Source organism: Rhineura floridana, chromosome 12 (assembly GCF_030035675.1).
Source record: "Rhineura floridana isolate rRhiFlo1 chromosome 12, rRhiFlo1.hap2, whole genome shotgun sequence".
Classification (NCBI taxonomy): Eukaryota; Metazoa; Chordata; class Lepidosauria; order Squamata; family Rhineuridae; genus Rhineura; species Rhineura floridana.
This window is the reverse complement of record NC_084491.1, coordinates 14,180,670-14,201,895: the sequence shown is the minus strand read 5'-3', so window position 1 is coordinate 14,201,895 and position 21,226 is coordinate 14,180,670. Positions and strand designations below refer to the sequence as shown.

The window sequence follows — 21,226 nt, the reverse complement described above, 5'->3', positions numbered from 1 at the left end:
TGCAACTTGGCTCAGGAGGGAACCAGAGAGGTCTGGCAAAAAGAGTTTTCACCCCCAGATTGTCTTTCCACAATGCAGGTAAGTTCTGATCTAGACATGCTACAGAATGAAAGTGGTGGAATGGGGTACATCACTGAAGGCAATGAACACTTTTTAAAAATATTTATCCACATTAAAAACACACCAACACAGACTCCACCATTCTGCAAGATTAGAAGAAAAGAAATGCAGCAGATCCGGGAGAACATTTTCTAGCTCAGCCCACTTCCTGCCAAGAGCCTGGCTACACATGCAATTCACTGGGCCAGTTCCCATCCAACAGGAATTATAGCTTCCCACTAGACGAACGAGTTACAGTGGATTGAGTTGCACACTCTCCCCTTTCCTGGCATGTGCAGGAGATCACTGAACGCATCCACTTTGAGACAAACCACAGCTTCCAATTACATCCGAACATGAAGCACTGTGGTTTGTTAAAACACTACTTAGTGGACAAATTGGGGTGGCAAGTACAAGCCACAGGCCAAGTTGTATAATAATCTGGGATGAGAGTTTGAAACCAGAACACATACTTATGACTTAAACAATATTAAAGTAACTTCCCTTCAATATACAAATTTGACATTCACTATCTCTTCTTATAGGGAACCTTTGGCCCTCCAGCGGTTCTTGAACTACAACTCCCATCATCCCTAGCTGTTGACCATGCTTGCTGGGGCTGATGGGAATCGTAGTTCAGTAACACCTGGAGGGCCAAAGGTTCCTCACACCTGCTATACAATTTGCTGGCAATCTACTTCTCTGCGGTACTGAGTCCTGCTACAGTGTTGCCCAGGTGCCACAATGACACCATGCTCCCATGAGGGTGCTCTGCATTGCATGCTGCTGGTCCCCTTGCTTTGCACAGTCTCTTCTCCCTCACTAATGCTCCCGCTGTACTTCCCACTCTAAATTGACCACGCATGGGGAACCTGTGGGCTTCCGTATGTTGTCAGACTGCAACTCCCATCAGCCCCAGAATGGCTAATGGACAGGAATGATGGGAGTTGTAGCTCAGCAACATCTGGAGAGCCACAGGTTCCTCCCCACCCGTTCTAGGCAAACTCTGCTGCCAGCTTCCAACACCAGATCACATCTGCTGCAATAAATCCATCCTCAAGGATGTCAGTGACACACTTTTTCTCTTCCCTTCACATTTCTCTGTTTTACTCCCCAGGATCTCTTGTTTACCCACCCCTCACCATAGTTCAACAGGCCACTTTTCCAGTTACAGTCTCCTTGACAACAGTTACCTGGAGCTATGTATGCTCTCCTGAGCCCTCTCTTCTGTCACCACAGGGGTGGGGAACTTTTTTTTCTTCATCCTGAGGGTCACATTCTCTTCTAGGAGCCCAGTGGTGGACAGGGTCAGAGGCAAAAATGGGTGGAGCAATCGATACAAATTTTACCTTCACTGCAAGCTTCTACACACACTCACATGCCCTTTTCTATCCCCCATCAAGGAAGCAAGAGTTGTTTCCAGAGATCAAAGACACATTCCAGGCAGACAAAAAAAAAAACACTCAAGGTGGTGACAAAGCAAGGCCAATGAGAGAGTGACCTGGGGGAGACTGCCAAGAGCTATCTTCAGCCCCTGGACCTGAGGCTCCCATCCAAGTGAACCTTCCTACACCTGCCACACCAGGTTCAGAAATCACAGTATGATCCTTATGTGTTCCCTAACTAGACTTTAAACCTCAAGTCACATGGATGCAATAGTGGCCATAAAGAAGCTCACTGTTCCCTTCAGCATGAGGTGGCGAGTCAGGGCTGTGGAGTCGGAAGCAATTTTGGGTGGAGTCGGTAGAAATGTACCGATTCCGACTTCAAATAAATTTTGATTGACAATTTTTTTAAAATATAAATTCAAAATGTCAAAGAAGCTTCCCATGAAGTCAGCTGTAGTTGAGCATTTCACCATAACTCAGGATGGAAAACATTTTGTGTGTCAGTGTATGACACAGGACCCAGATGAAGACAAATGCTGTGATGCCAAGATCAGCGCATATTCAGGCAGTGATAAAAATGCTCCTATAAGAGCTTCCAATTTAAAAAGACATTTACAGCCCTTTCCATGGCTGTGAAGTTGGAAGCAATTTTGGGTGGAGTCAGAGTCGGACAGTAGAAAAATAGAGGAGTCGGAGTCAAAGGTTTGGCGTGCCGACTCCACAGCCCTGTGGCGAGTGTGGTTACCTTTTCCACCCTTGAAAGTACATAGAGCTGAAGGACAAGGTTGCTAGAGCAGCTCTCTTTCCCACTTCTTCTTACAGCTCTATGGGCTTTTTCAAGGCTCCGAGAGAGAGAAAATTAAGTATGAGAGAGACAAAAGGCACACACATACATGTGCACGTCAGAGCCAGTAAAACAGATGCTCTTGAAATCAATTTTTTTTCTCCATGGTTTCTCCCCACCTACCCTCCCTTCAACATTATTTTATGTTTTTATTTTATTTATTATTACATTTATATCCCATCTTCCCTCCAAGGAGCTCAAGGTGGCATACAAACAAGGTTCCTCCCCTCTCAATTTTATCATCACAACAACCCTGTGGGGTAGGTTAGGCTGAGAGACAGTGACTGGCCCAATGTCATCCAGTGAGCTTCATGGGCAAATGGGGACTTGAACCATGGCCCCCAGGCCCCAGTCTGACACTTTTACCACTCCACCACATTGGCTCTCATGAAATCACAGGTCATATCTGTCTCCACTAACTGAATCACATTGCTAGAAATCACATATCCAGGGCTTTCCAGTGCTGCCACCATACAAAACATAGCTCAGATACACAGATCCTTAGAGATCCTTTCAATTTTTACAACAGATCCCCTCAAAATCACCATCAAATCATTAGGCCACTCTGTGTCTACAGATGCGCTCTGCGACATTGATGGCTTTGTCATTGTCCTATGTAAAAACCATGAGGTTGTGTGCTTTGGATTAATGTTTTTGTGGTGTTGGCAAGCACTAGATATGTGAGTTTTATGGTGCAGTCTGCCACCATAAGCTTTAATTTCATGGTGGTGTTTCAGAGACTTCATGTAGAATCATGCATATTTAAGAGAATCTGTCTTAATTCTACTAAATCTAGCATTTAGCAGCAGCATAGAATCATAATGTTGGAAGGGGCCTTGTAGGCCTGAGAGCTGGCTGATAGGGCAACCAACAAACCTGCGGGTGTGGGAAGGACAGGAACAAGGCACAGTTGTTAAGTGTCTGGGCCACGTTCCCCTTACCTGGCAAGTCCTCCTCATAGCGCCATATCTCCCTCGACCTGTCACTACACCAACTGGGGCCCCCTCAGGTCTCCCCACTTGGCTCTGAGTCCTCTCTCCCAGGCACATGACTCAGGACCCACAAAAAGGCAGACAAAGCAGGAGGCACCTCAGCCAGCCAGCCAGCCAGCCAACGTATCCCCTCCAGAGAAGGGACAAGTGGAAGAAATCAGCAACAGCTGGCTGAGTACCTGGGGCCTGGTCCTGCAAGGCGTGACACCTGCCGAGCAGAAGTCCAACAGGGAGAGGGTGGTGGTGGTAGCCGAGCAGCAGAGACTTTTTAAAAAAAGCCATGGGAAAGTCTTGCAAAAAAAAAAAGTGTCTCCCCACCTGCTCTCCTATGCAGGACATAATTCCCAACAGCAATGGGACTCATTCATGTGGGAGAAAAAAATGTCTGGTGTTGGGTACACTTCAAACTCTCGGTCGCTGAAACTGCCAGCAAGCCCATTCATTTTTTTGCAACAACTTTATTTCTGGAATGCATAACAACACTTTGGCAATGTCATTTGTTCTCACCGTCAACAAAGGCTTCCTGGTTGTTGGTTTTTAAGTAGTTTTACTGTGCATCAATACTCTCAACAAATCAAGATCCGACCTATGTCTCCCCCCTAAAAAATGCAGCCAATATGCGTTCTACCTATTCTAGAAGTCATGTTAGACCTTAGCAGCAAAGTGACAGAAATCCATATGCAGGTGTAAGTAGACCACTGCCTACAGGGAGGAATAAATGCCACAAGCCTTTCACCACCCTGATCGTGAACAGCTTCATAAGTATTACATGTCTTACTTGGCCGCTGAAGAGCCTTGATTTTTGACTGCCTTGTACCATGGATTAGGGGACGGATCTTTAGGGAGGAGTAACTCTGTTCCAATGCTTGAGAAGCTGAAAAAGAAATGATGACTTTTTCAGAAATATAGCCACAGCAAGAGGCCTTTGACCTAAACCATCCCTCACCAACTGACCTCCAGCTGTTTTGGACTATAACTCCCATCAATTCCAGCCCACAGGCTGCCTAAGGCTGATGGAAGCTGTAGCCCAAAACATTTGGACGGCACCAGGTTGGAGAAAGCTGACCTAAGCTCTCCCCCAGGGTTGCCACAAATGTAGTGACGTTCTGGAGCAAAGGCTTCCTACCTACACATTCACTCACCATGTGAGTACACTGAAGGCTCCCCTAGCAGCAGACAAAAGCCAGAGAGGGGGAAATCTCACCCAGTTCACATGCAACTCCAAATCATGGTTTTGCATTAAGCAAGCGAGACTTTGGCTCATGCCCATCTTCCAGTTCCAGTTCCCTGATCTCCTGTTTTGTGCAAGTCGTAGTTTGCTGATTCAGGTGTAACAGTAACAGGAAATCAGGGAGGCTAAGCTCGCTTGTGCAATACCAAACATGCACTGGCTCTCTCTATAGTCATTAGGTATGTCCCTTTTATTATTCTACATAGCAGCTAGTTTTTCCTAGGAGTTGGGAGGGCGAAGAGCAAGAAAATCAGTTGCTAAGGAGAGGGAAAAAAACAACATATGGAGAAAGATGGCCGAAGGCTCTTCCTTCCCCATATGGCCATAATTTCTATCCCTTCCAGCTCTCTCTGCCTGAGAAAGGAAGAAAGTTCTCTCATGTGGCAGTACCACATGCAGCCCAAGAGCTGTATCATGCGTTCTTATGTTTGGAGGATACCATCAGCAGAGTGGGAAGGGAAGGAGAAAGGCATCAAACACAATTTGGAAGAAAGTTAGGGCCCATTGAGGGTGGCCCTAAGCTCACAGTCTTTTCTGCAAAAGACCAACATTACCTGCCGCCAAACTGGAGAAGATCCCAAGAGCGTGAGTATCATCAACCCACTGCAGTTTAAATCCACTTTCTCTAAAAAAACAAAAAACAAAACACCAGTGTTTATCAGTTGCATAAAAGCCATTGATGGTTCCACCCAAATAAAAATCTTCATGGTGAAGTAGATTTGAAATGTCCATCTCCCTGCACTCACCTGCACAAGTCACCACTTCTCAAAAAGGATACTGTAGAGTTAAAAAAGATTCAGAAATGGGCCACCAAAATGACTGAGGAGAGGGGGCGGCTCCACTATGAGGAAAGGTTGTAGCATTTGCGGCTTTTCAGTTTGGAAAAACGTGAGTAAGAGGTGACATGATAGAAATGTATAAAATTATGCATGGCATGGAGAAAGTGGCCAGAGGAATGTTTTTCTCCTTCTCTCATAATAGTAGAACTCGGGGACATCCAATGAAGCTGACTTGCTGGACGATTCAGGACAGGCAAAAGAAAGCTCTGGAATTCATTCCCATACGAAGCAAAGATGGCCACCAACTTGGACAGTTTAAAAGAGGATTTGACAAATGCATGGTGTATAGGGCTATCAATGGCTACCAACCCTGATGGTTATGCTCTGCCTCTATAGTTGAAGGCAGTATGCTTCCGAATACTTAGCGCATCAATGATGTTAGGCTACCATGAGCTCAATAACATTCTTATTAGATGCCTGGGACTGGTCAAACACCTGCCAAGCTACAATGTGTGGCTGGTGGCCTACATCTGGCAAGGTGGGTCACAAATTTGGCAGGATTTGTTTCTCCTAGGAGCCACTGGAAATCATTTTGAAGCGTCAAATGCACCATCAGTGTATGTGCAATTTGATAGATCGTCTCACAGAATCACAGAATAGTAGAGTTGGAAGGGGCCTCTAAGGCCATCAAGTCCAACCCCCTGCTCAATGCAGGAATCCAAATCAAAGCATTCTCAACAGATGGCTGTCCAGCTGCCTCTTGAAGGCCTCCAGTGGCAGCTGGACAGCCATCTGTTGGGAATGCTTTGAAAGCAGTCTTTTCTCAACGCTTAAAAGAGGACTAGACAGATTCATGGGGGATAACGCTGTCAATGGCTACTAGCCATGATGGCTATCCTCTCCCTCCATAGTCGAAGGTAATATGCTTCTGAATACCAGTTGCTGGGAACCAGAAGAGGGGACAGTGCTCTTGCACTCAGGTCATGCTTGTGGGCTACCCACAGGCATCTGGTTGGCCACTATGAGAACATGAGGCTAGACTAAATGAGTCACTGGCCTGATCCAGTAGCGTCATCTTATGTTCTTAAGTTAATGGGAAATGTGTTATTGACACAGCAGGCCTAGGGGCCAAATGTGGCCCTCCAAGCCTCTCTATCTTGCCCTTGGAATGCTCACCAAACCACACCCCCTCCCCAGACCTTCACTGGTCCTGATTCACACCCTCCTTGAATGTTTTGCCTGGCTAGAATGTGTCCCTGAATTCTGGTAATGCCTCTTGCTTGTCCCAATGGAAGGATGGAGACAGGAGTGTGAGCATAAACTAGCCTACTGTACAGGGGTAAAATTTACATTCAGCAACACTTTTGCCTCTGGCCCCTGGAAGGGAATGTGAAGGGAAGGGAATGTGAAGGGAAGGGAATGTGAAGGGAAGGGAATGTGGCCCTCCAGCTGAAAAAGGGTCTCCACCTCTGGGTCAGGCACATGAATCAGATATCAACAGCTGGATCCATAATTAGGACACATTAGCACAAGGACTTCAAATAGGGTTGCATGCACATCCAATGCACGGCTGGCCTTTCTCTAAGCCTTCTTGCTTGGCCTTAGCAGTCAACCAAGAATTTGTGGTCAACTGGGACTATGTCCCTCCCTCAAAGGGTGGAGTCTTGCCCCTGACCCCTTACTGCACCCCTGGTATGCAGAAGAAAATCAAGGGCAGTCCCCTGGTTCTCTTCAAGTTGGAGATGGGATTCTGCATCAAAACAACAACAAAAACTACCGCCCCTTCTGCAGCTCAGAGCCAAAACAATTACAGTGAAAATCGCCGAAAAGTGGAACACCGACAATAAAATGGTGCCCGACGCCCTTCTTGGAGCACGGCATGCCAAAAAACGCAGAAAAAGTGGAACAAGCGCCGTACTAGTGAGGCCCTACTGTAATTGAAAACCGCCATATTAGCGGAACGCCGAGAAGCGGAACGCCCAGCTTTGGGACTTCTGAGTGTCAGTGTTCACCCCCACTGCCACCATCTTACAGCTTAAAGGTTAGGAAGGAGCCTCAAGGCTGGCTATGCCCACTAGAAACTGGCTGTTCATCGCTTGCCCTAACAAGCACAGCAAGCAAGATTGTACAGCCCTTTCTCCCAGTACGGATTATAGGAAGCTGCCTTAGACTGAGCCAGACCACTGGTCCATTCAGCTCAGTTTGTCTATACTGACCAACAGCGGCTCTCTAGAGTTTCAAACAGGGAGTCTCTCCCAGACCTATCTGGACATGCTGGGGATTGAACTTGGGGTCTTCTGCATGCAAGGCAGACGCTGTCCCCCATTGAGCTATGGCCCTTCCTAACCCAAAAAATTCCCACCTGCAATCTGAAATGGTGCAACCCAGAGACAGGCCTACCTCATCTGTTATCTGTGAGAGCTAGACCTAGAGCTGGGGCAGTGGAATTAGATCCAGCCTCACCCCGGCCACTTTGACAGGTGGGCAGGACCACCGACCTGCCAATCACCTGATGTCACAATTACATTGGTAACCCATTTTTTGCATAGCAATACACAAGGCCCAATGATCAACTGACTGTTGGCATGTGGAAAGTGCTGCATGCAGGGGATACCATGTGGGATAGGTGGGCGTGGATAGGCCAAAATGGCCAAACAGGAAGGCCTGTGGGCCCTAGAGCAGAGATGAAGACACCATGGAGACACACCCTTTAACCACAGAAACAGCAACACCAATTGCAGTCAAACCTCTGAGCAAAGGCAGAGGGTTTTTTTTATTAGGATGCTTTAAAAAAAACAATCAGCTATTCACATTTCTGTCCTTAAGACTGGGCTAAGTCCCAATGAATCCAACAGAATATGTGAAGCCATGACTAGCTTAAGATCCATTGCTTTTGATGGAATGGTCACATTGGGTCCCGATTATTTGTGCAACAGGTTTAAAATGGAGGTTGGGGTGCTCACTTTGGCAGCACATATACTAAAATTGGAATGATACAGAGAAGATTAGCATGGCCCATGCGCAAGGATGACATGCAAATTTGTGCAGCGTTCCATATTTTTAAGAAAGACTAACTTGACACTCATGCCCAGAAGATGGAGTGCAATAATTGTTTGGATTTTCCCCCTCCCCCTTTTTGTATGTTTGTTTTGACTTATCAGAAATATGGAAAGCTTCAACATTCTGTTTGATTATTTTTGAAGTACTTGTTTTGCATAAAAAGAAAAAAAAGGGGGGGGGAAGGAGGTTTGCAGGAAGGGCCATACCTTCGTGGCAGAGCATCTGCTTTGCAAGCAAAAGGCTGCAAGTTCAATCCCCAGCATCTCCAACTAAAGATGGGAGAGATCGCTGCCTGAAATGCTGGAGAGCTTCTGCCAGTCAATGTAGACAATAGTGAGCTAGATGAAACAATGGTCTGACTTGGTATAAAGTAGCTTCCTATTTTCTGCACCAAAGTGCCTTGGGCCAGTCCTGATAAGGAAAAGAAACCTCCTCAGCCAGGTACTTACTGGAACTCTGCAAAGGCCTCCAGAAGGTGCTCGGTTTTTAGCAAGGGTGAAAAATCATAGATCTCTAGCACATGACCAAAATCTCCCTCATTGATCTGTGCCTCCCCATAGCTAGAGTAATCAAACTGGATTCTCTCAATGCTTATGTCCTTTATAGTCAAATAATTTGTGATCTGGAGGAGGAAAAAAGAGAAAAGAAGACTGTGGGAGCAAGAAATATTTATGGAACAGGAAACATCCATACATGAAACGCAGTAAGGATTACATTAGACCATCAGCAGAAACAGGTGGCAAAGCTTTTCCTGGACTGTCACCTCTTCAGGGTGGAAATGGATTGCTGTAGTTTAAAAATCTCACTGCACATAGAAAATCAGAATGCAAGTCTTCCTGCCATTTTCTTCTACTGTGCTTATTTTCTGCATACGAAGAGGGATCCCTGCCCTCTTGGGTGAGCATTCAGACATGCAACACTCCACCTACAGCCTCAAGTGGTACAGTCCAGGGTCACATCCACACCATTCATTTAAAGCACTCTTACACTGCTTTAACAGCCATGTAATTTGTAAAGGGTGCTGAGATGAGATAATTAATGAACTGCAGCTCTCAGGATTCTTTGGAGGAAGCCATAACTGTTCAAAGCAGTATAAAAATTCTTGAAATGTATGGTGGAGATGTGGCCTAGGTGAGTAGTTCCCAAAGGTTCCTGAACTTTTCCCCTCAATCGACTGAGGGTATTGGCAGTGCATAGATACTGAAAGTAATATTAAGCGGCTTACAACTGAACTGTAAGAAAACCTATGGGAACACCTATTCCATCCTTGGAGAAGAAAAACCTTTGCTGGCCACCTTGGTCTTTCCAAATACAGCCCCGTAAAAGGTTTCCTACAGGAGTCGATTGGATATTTTGGGAGGGGGGATGGAGAGAAAGTGAAAAGCCTGGCCTGCTCCCTCCTCATCAAGATTCATGTCACACTTGGCTTCCAGTTCTATGTGCCATCTCTACAGCAGAGGAAGGCATGGCACCACAAGCCGGCAAGACCAAATGATGGACCAGTGAACTGGCACTTCTTAGACATGAAATCCAGAAGCAACTCCCAGCACTTACAGCCCAGGAGACAACAGGATCCTTCAGATGTCATGCCAAGCAAACGGCTTGCCCTGACATGAACAATCCCTTTAAATGAGCGTAGGGAACCTTTGACCCTCCAGATGCTGCTGAACAACAACTCCCATCACTCCTGGCCATTGGCCATGCTTACTGTGGCTGGTGGGAGTTCAGCATCATCTGGAGAGCCAAAGGTTCCTCACACCTGCATTGAACGCATCCTTGAGTTAAATATCCTTCCTCCCCATCACATGCCACTCCCTCCCACAAATTTAGACAATATGGCAAACCATAATTTGCTTCCAAACCATGGAAGGAAATGCTGGCGCAAAAAAGAGCAAGGTATGAGCACGGTCCATAAGTTCCCCAAAGGTTTGTACTGATAGGTTTGCACACAATATGAAGACATTCAGTACAGTTTAACCATACTGTGACAAGGTGCACACTAGTTTGTGCAGCTCAAGCACTCCCACTTCATTCCTTCTCCCTTTCTCCAATGGGGCAAAAACCATGGAGTGGCTGGTTTAGCATCACATGTAAACCAGCGCTCCTTTGTTTGTTGCATTTATACCCTGCCTTTCTTTCACCATGGAACCCAAGGCGGCATACAAGTGGTTCCCAGGCGGTCTCCCATCCAGGCACTGACCAGACCCAGACCAGCTTTGCTTCAGTGAGGTGGTGGCCTCATGTGCTTTCAGACCATAGCCCAGGACCTGATTTGTTTCTCTCCCAAAACAAACAAACAAACAAACCATGCCTCGGCTTGCTCTGGGCACCCCAATTTTGGCTTGTTTGGGAGAAACAAGCCACAAACGTTGGTTGGGGTGCAACACTAAGCCAGCCACTCCACGGTTTGTTTTTCTGCCCAAGGGAGGAAAGAGCAAAGTAGAAGTGCTGTGTGCACCACTATGAAGCTTGGGCAGAGTATGGTTAAAAGTAACCATAATGAACAGCTTAGCACAACCTTCACCAACCTGGTGCCCTCCAGATGTTTTGGACTACAACTGCCATCAGCTCAAACTGACCTGGCATTAGGCAGCTGTAGTGTCAAATCATGGCTTACTGTTTAATGCAGCAATAGCACCAAGCCATAGTTTGCTGTTACATCTGAGTCAACCTCAGAAATAAATACACACATTAAACCATTACCTCTTGTAAGAGTTCAGCACCACAATCCTCTTCAAAGATGCTGTCCTTGTCTTCCGCCGTGGAGCTCCCCACACTTCTATCCCCAGCAGAGAGTTCCAGCCCAGTCCATTGATTACCTTCCAGGTCTATCACCTCCTTCTGACTTTCAAGTACTAGATTGGCCTTGCCATGATCAGATATGGAGGTACTTAAGTAGGGCAGAGCCTGAGGATCTAACACAGATGGACCGCTACAACTTCCCATTACAGGAGAGGATGCCCATCCCAGCACACACCCAGAAGTGCTACTTTGATCCTGAATGTCTCTATAGGACTCAGTTTGGTTGCACCCCAACAGAGATGCATCGGTGAAGTCCTCCTGGGTTTCCAGTGCCGGTGCTTCTGGGCTGCACTGGGACGCAGTAGCATCCATAGCGCCCTCTTCCACCAAGGGTAGTATCTCCCTACACTCTACTCCAGAGGAACAAGTACAATCACTAGCCTTATCTTCTGCAAGGAACAGATTGTTGCTAGGCTTTAACAAAACAGCATCCACAATGTCACCCTTGAGGTCTTCGGGTAGGGATGGGATCACACCGCTTTCCGATACAGAGGAACCCTGGTTACAGTTTCCCTGGTCTTCTAGAACTGATAAGCTTGCATTCAATTCTAGCGTAACAACCTCTAGAGCGCTATCGTTCTGGCCTTCTAGCAAAGGAAGGTGCCCACGTTCCCTAGGCAGCACCCCACCAGAACTCTCTCTGTTTTGTTCTTCTCGAAGGCTTGAGGTTTCACAACAGTTTAGGGCCAAAGCATCTGCACCACCTCTGCACTGGCTTTCTGACGCGGTGAGGTTCTGGCTGGATTCTAGTACCGAGCTGGCCTGATGAACACTCCTTCTATCTTCCAGTTTTGATGGAATAGGGATAAATTCCAACAGAGGGCAATTCTGGGGCTCCGCCACCCCTTCAACACTTTTACTACTTGACTCCAGATTATTTGTATAAATCACTCTGGGGCTTTCAGCCTCCGGGTATTGTAGGTAGGGATCACTGTTAGCAGGTAACCTGTTGCCATCTGGAATTCCCTCCCTGCTGGACATGGCGCTGGACATTTGGTGCTCATCCTCATTCACCTCGAAGCCAGACGACTCGCTTCCAAATGCCTCCAGACCTTCTTGCCTCAAGCCTTCAGGCTTCTTCCGTATCGCCTTGGGGACATACAGAGCTCTGTCTGGCTTCTTCCGGGGCTGCCTCCTGCCCCGGCCGTTCCCTCGCCGGGCTTGAGAGCTGTCGGCCAGCGCTTCCATGTGGCGTGGGCCTCCCCTGGATCGGCCTCCTCTGCTTCTCGGATGGGGACGGTGGCCTGTGCTGGGGGCGCTGCTGCAGGACCCATTTTGATCATCTAGCTCATCTGGTAACCTAACCCCGGGAGAGGAAGAACAAGACTAAAAGCCAAGAAAGAGGCAGTTCAAGGTGCTAGTCGCGTGCAAGCACCAGGAGAGATGCAACTCACTTTCAGGTGTGTGACGTAAACACCCAAAACGCAAAGAGCGCTTTCTTCACTAAGAAAACCAGTGCTGCCTAACCCTATTTGCAACTTTACTCAGAATTAAGCCCCAGAGAGTTCAAAGATTAGATGCATGAACCTGTGGCTCTCCAGACGTCACTGGTCTACAACTTCTATCGTCCCTAACCATTGGCCATGCTGGCTGGGGCTGATGGGAGCTGGAGGTCAACATCTGCATGGCCACAGGTTCCCCATCCCTTAAGGAAGATACTGGCTGTGTTTACAAATCATGGTAAATCATGGGGTTGCCTCATGTGCTGCTTGAGCATTTCCCAGAGCAGGCATGGAGAATCTTTTCCAGCTGGCAGGCCAGATTCCAACTTCCCCCACCCAGTGCAGGCCACTTTGACAGATGACATCATTATGACAGCAGGTGACAACTTCAAAGGGGCTCACTGTCAGTGTCAATCAGCTGCCTGGGGTTGACAGTAAGACCTGCTTTGCTAATTCGCAGGCACAGTCTGAATCCAAATGGTGCCTGCAAACAGACAACTTCAGAGGGCCCTGCTGTCAGCACCGTTCAGCAAGCCCACTTGCCAAGGAACAATCAGGAGCACAAGTTAAGCTTTACCTGCCCCATACCTGATGTCACTACATGGGCATGGTTTGGGGAAAAACAGTTTCGCAGACCAGATTTGGCCCTCAAACCACAGGTTCTCCATGCCTGTACTGCAGGTGTCTCCCATTATGGGAAAAAGGATGCTGGACTAGATAGACCTTTTGCTTTGATCCAGCAGGGCTCTTTGATGCCCATGTGAAGTCTATGCAACCTCTGAAAAACGGCTGAGTCAGCCATAGATCACTGGTTTTCAACTGGTAAGTGACAACCTAAAATGCAGCTGGTAGGCTGGTAAGTGGGGCAGTCCAATGGGACCATGTGACATTGGTCCTGAAAGCACTGCACTGGCTGTTGGTGAGCTATCAGGCCCAATTCAAGATGTTAGTACTAGCATATAAGCCCTAAATGGCTTGGGACCCAAGTATCTAAAGTATCTTCTCCAGTATCAACCATCTCGTACCCTACGATTGGCAGGCGAGGCCTTGGAGATTGGGGACCCAGGAGTATCAAGTCCTACGGAAAAGTCAGCCAGTTGCTCCCATTTCCCAGAATTTCCCCACCAATCTTTGCTCCCTCACTTGGGGGAGCTTCAGAATTCCTCAGCAGTCAGGCTTACACACAACTTACTTTTTACAATGTGTAGCACAGCAGAAGCGGCCCCTCCAGCCCGCAGGCCTTTTGAGGCCCAGCAGGCATCCTAATTTGGCCCATGAGGCTGTTTTCCCCAAGCCACACCCAGGTGCCCTACACCTGATGTCATACATGGCAGGTGTGGGGCAGGTGAAGATGCAACTCCCCGGCCAGAAGCAAAGTTTTCTGGCACCACCAATCAGCAGTGCTGGCAAACCCCCGTACCTTTGTCTGCATGACATGATTTCAAACCCCGCAGGGAAAGGAAAATGTTTTGCCTGATGTCATGTTGACAACACGTGATTGACAGGTGAACAGCCCTGCTCAAGATGGCCCACAGGGGTTGTGGGAGGCAAGGGACCAGCCTGTGGGCTGAAAAATGTCCCCCCATTTGGGCAGAAGGTGAGCCAAAGGCTGTTAAAATGGGATATTCCAACCTTACTGCTGAGTGACAGACTACAGTCCTCCTTCTCCAACCTTCTCCAACGGAAAAGCTGCTCAGCAGGTCAACATCATCCACAGTCCTGTGGATCAAGTATCTCAGGCGACTGGACAAGGGAGGAAACAAAAGGACTCTAAAGAAAGAAAAAGCAAAGACAAGTCAAGGTGCAGAAGAATCAGTATCAAGGGTCAATCCCTGTAGGTTGCCCCAAACGGGGTTTATTCTAAGCTTTTTTTCCTACTGCACAAGCAGGCAGCACACTGTCCACCCCCAAATTATTTGCAGGTCTTTTTTGGTGACAGTACTCACTAGTACGGAGTACCTGCACCTTTTTTTTTTTTGCTGCATAAGCCAGCCCTTTTGTGCTGGCACCCACAGTATTTTATCAAGATATTACAAAAAAAGAAGCACTCACTAGTCGTATAAGGTTATGAAGATTTGAAAGGAACCAGTATTAATCTTCATTTTCTATTTCTTTTTATCTTTTCTCATCTATTTATTTTTTAGAAACTACCTATTAAAACTACCTTATTAAAACCCACATGCTTATTTCACACGGCGTACATTTTTTGACACTGCACAAAAAGCATCTTGCTCACGCGAGAAAAAAACTGATTCCAAATGCTTTTCATTTGCAGGCAATTTGGCAGCTGTGGTCCACAATTTAGTTCATAACTAAGACACTCCAAGTATTGCTAGACTGTAACTACAATCATTCGGAGGAAATCTGTTAGATGGCCCCCACGCCACAGGAGATCAACTGGCCTCCACTAGAAGTTAGGCATTTAGTGTCACCAGTCCCCTGCTATGAAAGATTTTTCCAGCAAAGATTGGGCAGGCATCCTGGCTTCTGACTTTCAGGTGTCTCTTGAAGACTTCTTTTTGTGCTGACAGCCCTCTGAAGCTGTTTAATTTTTGATTAACCAGTCACCTTAATCATTATCTGTATTTTTTTAAATGGTGTTTTATATTTTAACAGCATACACTGCCTCTATATTTTATGACATGGCAGCATAGAAACAATTCTATAACTAAATAAAATCTCTGACCAGTGGCCGTGCTGGCTGGGGCTGATGACAGCTGGGACTCCGAGAACACTGGGGGTGGGGCACAGGTCCCCTGCCGCTAGTTTACAGTTTCCTATTAAACACTGCTGTTATGTTGGTTAAAAGGAGCACATGTCGCTAAATTCGAGCAATCCAGCACACTGTTAAGCAGGCAATGCAATTCTGGCTCACCAGTAAAGACCCACCGGGTTCAATGGGGCTGACCTTTAAGTAAGTGTGCATAGAATTGCAGACTTAAGTGCTACTAAAACCAACAACCGTAGCATAATGACTTCAAAACCAAGAATTCGTTCTGCTGTTAGTGTTTAGCATAGGAAGCTGCCTTATACTGAGTCAAACCACTGGTCCAGGTAGCTTAGTACTGTCTACATTGACCAGCAGGATTTCAGGCAGGATTCTCTTAGCCATACCTGGAGATGCAGGAGATTGAACCTGGGACCTTCTGCATGCAAGGCAGATGTTCTAGCACTTCCCCCCAAAATCATGTCAAGTGTTTTTTCCATCAGGCCTAAGCAGTATCCAAGTTCTCAGGCAGAGGTCTCCCGTATCACATGCTACCTGATCCTTTGAACCGGCGAGGCCACAGATCAAACCTGGCACCTTCTGTATATGAAGCCAAACTAAGAAAAGCTGCCGTTTACCAAGTCACAGCACTGGTCCAGTTAGCTCAGTACTGTCCACACTGACAGACAAGTAAACATCAACATGAATATTCAAATGTATTAATAGAGCGACCAAATACAGGTTCTAGCCTGATAAAGCACAAACAGACATGAATTGTACAAAAGCATAAAAACATATCAAATGCAACATACAATAATAAAACATGCACATGAAACAAAAGCTTAAATACCAAGACTGACCATAGATACTTGTTTAAGTTGAGCAGCCTTCACCGCAAATTTAGCTGTATTCAACATTGCAAACTTGTCCAAACTGGACAGCAAATACTTGGTCTTATACATATCACCGAGGGTAAGAACCACCACTGTAAATATTTTTTGCCTGGTTGTTTCATACAATTTACAATATAACTTATGTTGTTATTATGTGCCTTCAAGTCGATTACGACTTATGGCGACCCTATGAATCAGTGAATCAGGGAAGGGGAGAAGTCACAGCCATGCGATACCATTGTGTGCGTGTGTGTTATGTAAGTTGATTATGATTTATGGCCACCCTATCAATCAGCGACCCCCAATAGCATCTGTTGTAAACCACCCTGTTCAGATCTTGTAAGTGCAGGTCTCTGGCTTCCTTTATGGAATCAATCCATTGCTTGTTCGGCCTTCCTCTTTTTCTACTCCCTGCTGTTTTCCCCAGTATTATTGTCTTTTCTAGTGAATCCTGTCTTCTCGTTATGTGTTCAAAATATGATAACCTCAGTTTCATCATTTTAGCTTCTAAAGATAGTTCTGGTTTAATTTGTTTTAACACCCAATTATTTGTCTTTTTCGCAGTGCATAGTATCTGCAAAGCTCTCCTCCAACACGTTTCAAATGAGTTAATTTTTCTCTTACACTATATATATATATATATTATTTACTTTCTAAAAATATAACATATAGTGTAAGCATATAGTGCATGGTGTCCTCTGCCCACAGGCTGCCTCAGATGCAGTGACGCTGAACTCTGGGGTTTATCTTAAATCTCCCAATAATTTTTAATGTTTTGAATGTGCCATTTTCAACCCGAAATCCACAGACACACCGCAGACCACCTGAATGAAACTCAGACCATTTGTGGTCCCCAGGCCACTGTCTGGGAATCCCTGACCTAGAGGGTACCATGCTGGCTACCTTTCTGATAGGCTATCATACAAAGACAAAGATCTAGTTTAGGACAGCATCCTCCAATTGCCCGCAGCAGACAGAGGCCTCTTACTTCTCCAGCTGTTTTAGAAGGAGGAAGTGGTCCAGTTCCTCCACGATCTTGTTGACAAAGTCATTCTCCGTGGGGGAAAGGAACACGCCATCCAAACAACGCAGCGCCAGGGTGACGGTGGGGTGGTGGCCTAGTACGAGGGAACAAAGTAAGGTTAGTCATCTGACTGCACAAAAGAAAAAGACTTGCTCAGTTATCTTCTAGGTATTAATGAGATCAATCAAACAGCATAAGTTAATCAACAGGTTTGACACTCTTAGGCAGACCACAAGCTATGTTTAAGCAAACTGTTATTGTAAAACAGACATAAAGCAAACTCTGGAAAGATTTGTTAGGATGAAAACACAATTGTTGGTAAGCATGCTATATGTAAGAACTTATTATCATACAATAGAAAACATATGGAGTCTCTATTTTTGTACCTTGTCTGGTTTTTTTATTGTGAATGTTTGACTTGTTTGCATGAAAAAAGATTTATAATTTTTGAAAAAAAACCTACTTTAAAATTAAAGTAACTTTTTCCCCACAAACTTTCTAAATTATTAAAAATGTAACCACAGTGCGTTAGGTTTCCATAAATCCAAACGAATCACTTAAAAGTTATTTGGATGTGTTATACCCAAAGACCAAGGAAATTAAAGAACAACAATTTTGTTTTTAAAAGGCAGCTGGGCTAAGTAAACAGGCCTCAGGACAATTCTTCAAGCATTATAAAACATTTGACAACGTTTACCCATTACCAAGTAATAGGTCAAGCGACACTATCCGATGGGTCCACTGACCAGAGGGCCAAACCGAAAACCAAAGGAGGGAGAGCACAGGCAGTGATGGGGCGTAAGGAAGTCAGAAAGAACAGCCTCCTTCAGTACGCTACAGGACCGCCAGATGTACCCTGTTGAACGGAGAAGCCCCAATTTAAGGTGCATGAAAAGACCTCGAGGAACAGGATGTTTATTTATCAGAGATTATTTTAATCTGAACATTTTACCCCCGAAAATGCTGCAAAGGCAGGAGGGCAGCCTTCAAAGGGGTTCCGTTCTCGTGGAAGGCTGCAACGTCAAGCATCACCTGTTGCTTCTGCAGCAGCTTTTTCAACCGAACCATTAACCAGCGGGCTGTTTCCTGGCTAATTGCTCTTTACGCAGCCCACGACGGCGGCAGCGCCGCCACCACCCCATTTTACTTCCACCGCAACAAGACGGCAGACCCTTCCCGCCCGCCGCCCAACTACACACACACACCCTTCCGCCCGTTCCCCACTCCTCGGCCGCCGGGGATCTGGAGAGGAGAGCCGGGCGGGCGGGCAGGCACACACGGAGATGGGGAGGGGGGATCACCCGCCGGAGCAATGCAGGAGAACGCGCAGGGGCGGGCCGGGAATCCCCACCGTGCTAGAGCTCTCAAGAACCCGCTTGTTCGTCTCCTTCTGGCGCTCTGCTGTGCGGCTCCGTCCAGTCCGTCGAGTTGCACCTACGCAAGGCCCGGCCTGGAACTGCACCGAAGAGCACCGGCGCCGCCTTCGGCTCCCCCGCCGGAAGTCGCGCTAGCGGCGGCGACTATGCCGATGGCTCCTCCCTCCGGCGGAGGCCGCAATTACCGCTGCCGCTGCAGGAGCACCTCCTCTTCTCCCCGCCCGCCTGCCACATTAGGAGTGCCGGCTTGGTTTGGGCGGAAAAGGTGCGCAGCTGACTCCAGCGAGCGGTGCGCGCTAAGTCTCCTGCAGTGATCTTTTTCTGCGATGGTTTCCTGGCTTCGAATTCTAGATGGGAGGGAATGGGTTACTTACTTTACGGGTTGGTTTGTATTTTTAAAGACTCATTGCTTTTACCCTGTTCCCGCGACTGTAATTCGTTTTTACTGTTTTTAATACTGTAGTTTAAATTGTTGTAACCTGCCCTGAGACTTGCTGGTGAAGGGTGGGTAATAAATTAATAAGTTTTGTGATGGAACTCACGGGTACCGGCACCTCTCTTTTGTTTGCTCCTATGGTAACCATTTTGTGCTGGTACTCCTAGCAGTTTATATCAAGGTACGAGTACTGGTACCTCTTTTTAAACAAACAGAAGCACTGATAATGATAATAATACATGGGAGAAATTTCTGATACCACTCCACTGGTCCCCATTAATGTGAAAAAGAAGGCAGAATTAAAAAAAAAACACCCAGAAAATTCAACAGGTAAAGCTTCCCTCTGCCATTTAGGATTGATTCACTGGCAGCACTTGACAAGACTAATGCAATCCCAAACTCACGTACTTGGGAGTTAGCCTCACTGAACTCAATGGTAATTAAGGTCAGGGTAGATATGTATAGGACTGCACAACCTAGGTACTTTGGGACTTTTTATAAAGATTCTAACAATGCAGCCCTACATAGTGTAGTGGTTAGAGTGTTGGACTAGGACCTGGGAGACTGGGATTCGAATCCCTGCTCAGCTATGAAGTTCACTGGGTGACCTTGGGCCAGTCACTGTTGGAATAGGCAAATATTGCATGGTCACTTTAAGGGATATTTGGGAAATATCCCATGTACCTGTTTACCATGATGTAACTTCCTAATGGGTGGGGTTACCCGACTTCCTCCTCCTTTGTCCTGGGGGATTTTTGAATAATCCCCACTGCTGATCTTCCTATCTTTGAGAGAGGCTGCATGGCAAGATGCTCTCTCTGAGAGCATCCATTACTAAAGACTAAGATGGACTGAAATTCCTATTTTTCTTTCTTCCAAGCTAGAGCCTATGGTCTTCTAAACATATGAAAGGTCGTAAGTAATATTATTTTCTTTTACCTAAAGGATTGTGTCTGTTCTTATTTATATAGAGAAAGGTGGGTGGTTTACATTCTCATTCTGCTGCTTGTATTTTTACAACTCTGCTAAGAAATAGGACCAACCAAATTAGTTCCTATTTCTGTGTGTATTTTTATAATACCGAACAGTCACTGCCTCTTAGCCTAACCTACCTCACAGGGTTTTTGTGGGGAGGAGGGGAGAGAATCATGTACACCATCTTCAGCTCCTGGGAGAAAAGGTGGGATAAAAATGCAATAAATAAATAAATCATGTTTACTCAGAAATAAACTCTACTGAGTTCAGTGGGATTTACTCCCAGGTAACTGTTGAGCCCCAAATCCCCCAGGAGGAGCAGGGAGAGGAGTCGGTCGAGCCCCAGCTTCCCCAGATAGATCAGGGAGAGGAACCAGAGGTGGATGAGGTTTCCGAGGGCATTGAGGGAAGGGGTGAAGTCGACATCCTGCCAGTTCCCACAGAAAGTCCTCCCGTCAACGCAGAGCTTGCTCCACCTACAAGCGCTGCAACAGAGTCGTTGGGGGACGACCTCACATGTTTGCCAGCTCCAGCCCCCCAGGACTCCCCGCCTGGCACTTCAAACGCTTCCCCACCCCCTGAAGTCGAGCCGGCACCTAGCGAGCAGGTGGAGGCTTGCCCTGCGCGAGACGCTGCGAGAAGTGGGTCAGTCAGAAGGTGGAACTTTGAAAAAGTCCAAGATTATGGGTGAAGACCTTTCCTATTTAAAGTGGCGCCTCCCTGATTGGAGTGCTGAGTCAACTTATTCCACACACTGCAGAGCATGCTTAGGTACAGAGCCGCCCCTAGGCATCGGGAAGCGGGGCAGTTGCCCTGGGCCCCACACTTTGGGGGGACCCCGCACTTGGTGATCTGCTCACCAGCCGGCTCCTCCCTCCCTGCCTGCTCACCTTCACCAGGCAGGGCGCAGCACTCGCTCGCTCTCTTTCCACCCGGGACGGGGGCTCGCTTGCCTGCCCACCCGCCTGCCATGCTGAAGCTGCCGCTGCTCCTGCTGCAGTCAGCGAGTGGTAGCCGCCCCGGGGACAGCAAGCTGGGCCGGCAGTTCCGGGACTGGTGCCTGCGCACCTACGGCGGCAACTCGGCCAAGACTGTGACCCGGAGCAAATGTGGGGGGACCCCAACTTTGCTTTTGCCCTGGGCCCCGCACATGCTAAGGGAGGGCCTGCTTAGGTAGT

The 21,226-nt window shown here is 47.0% G+C and overlaps 1 protein-coding gene and 1 non-coding gene across 2 annotated transcripts in view; one reads left to right on the top strand and one right to left on the bottom strand.

Moving 5' to 3' along the window:
- Nucleotides 1-21,226, bottom strand: part of R3HCC1 (R3H domain and coiled-coil containing 1) — a 44,684-nt gene that overhangs the window by 1,386 nt on the left and 22,072 nt on the right. The window contains exons 3-10 of the mRNA XM_061593365.1: nt 18,843-18,984; nt 18,467-18,695; nt 17,226-17,355; nt 14,270-14,407; nt 11,097-12,495; nt 8,843-9,015; nt 5,109-5,179; nt 4,102-4,197 (exon numbers count right to left, since the gene is read on the bottom strand). Coding sequence (XP_061449349.1) covers nt 4,102-4,197; nt 5,109-5,179; nt 8,843-9,015; nt 11,097-12,495; nt 14,270-14,407; nt 17,226-17,355; nt 18,467-18,695; nt 18,843-18,984 — 2,378 coding nt within the window. The remainder of the gene's footprint in view (nt 1-4,101; nt 4,198-5,108; nt 5,180-8,842; nt 9,016-11,096; nt 12,496-14,269; nt 14,408-17,225; nt 17,356-18,466; nt 18,696-18,842; nt 18,985-21,226) is intronic.
- Nucleotides 8,289-8,395, top strand: LOC133368868 (U6 spliceosomal RNA). The gene has a single exon (XR_009758782.1). It is a non-coding gene; the product is annotated as a U6 spliceosomal RNA (small nuclear RNA).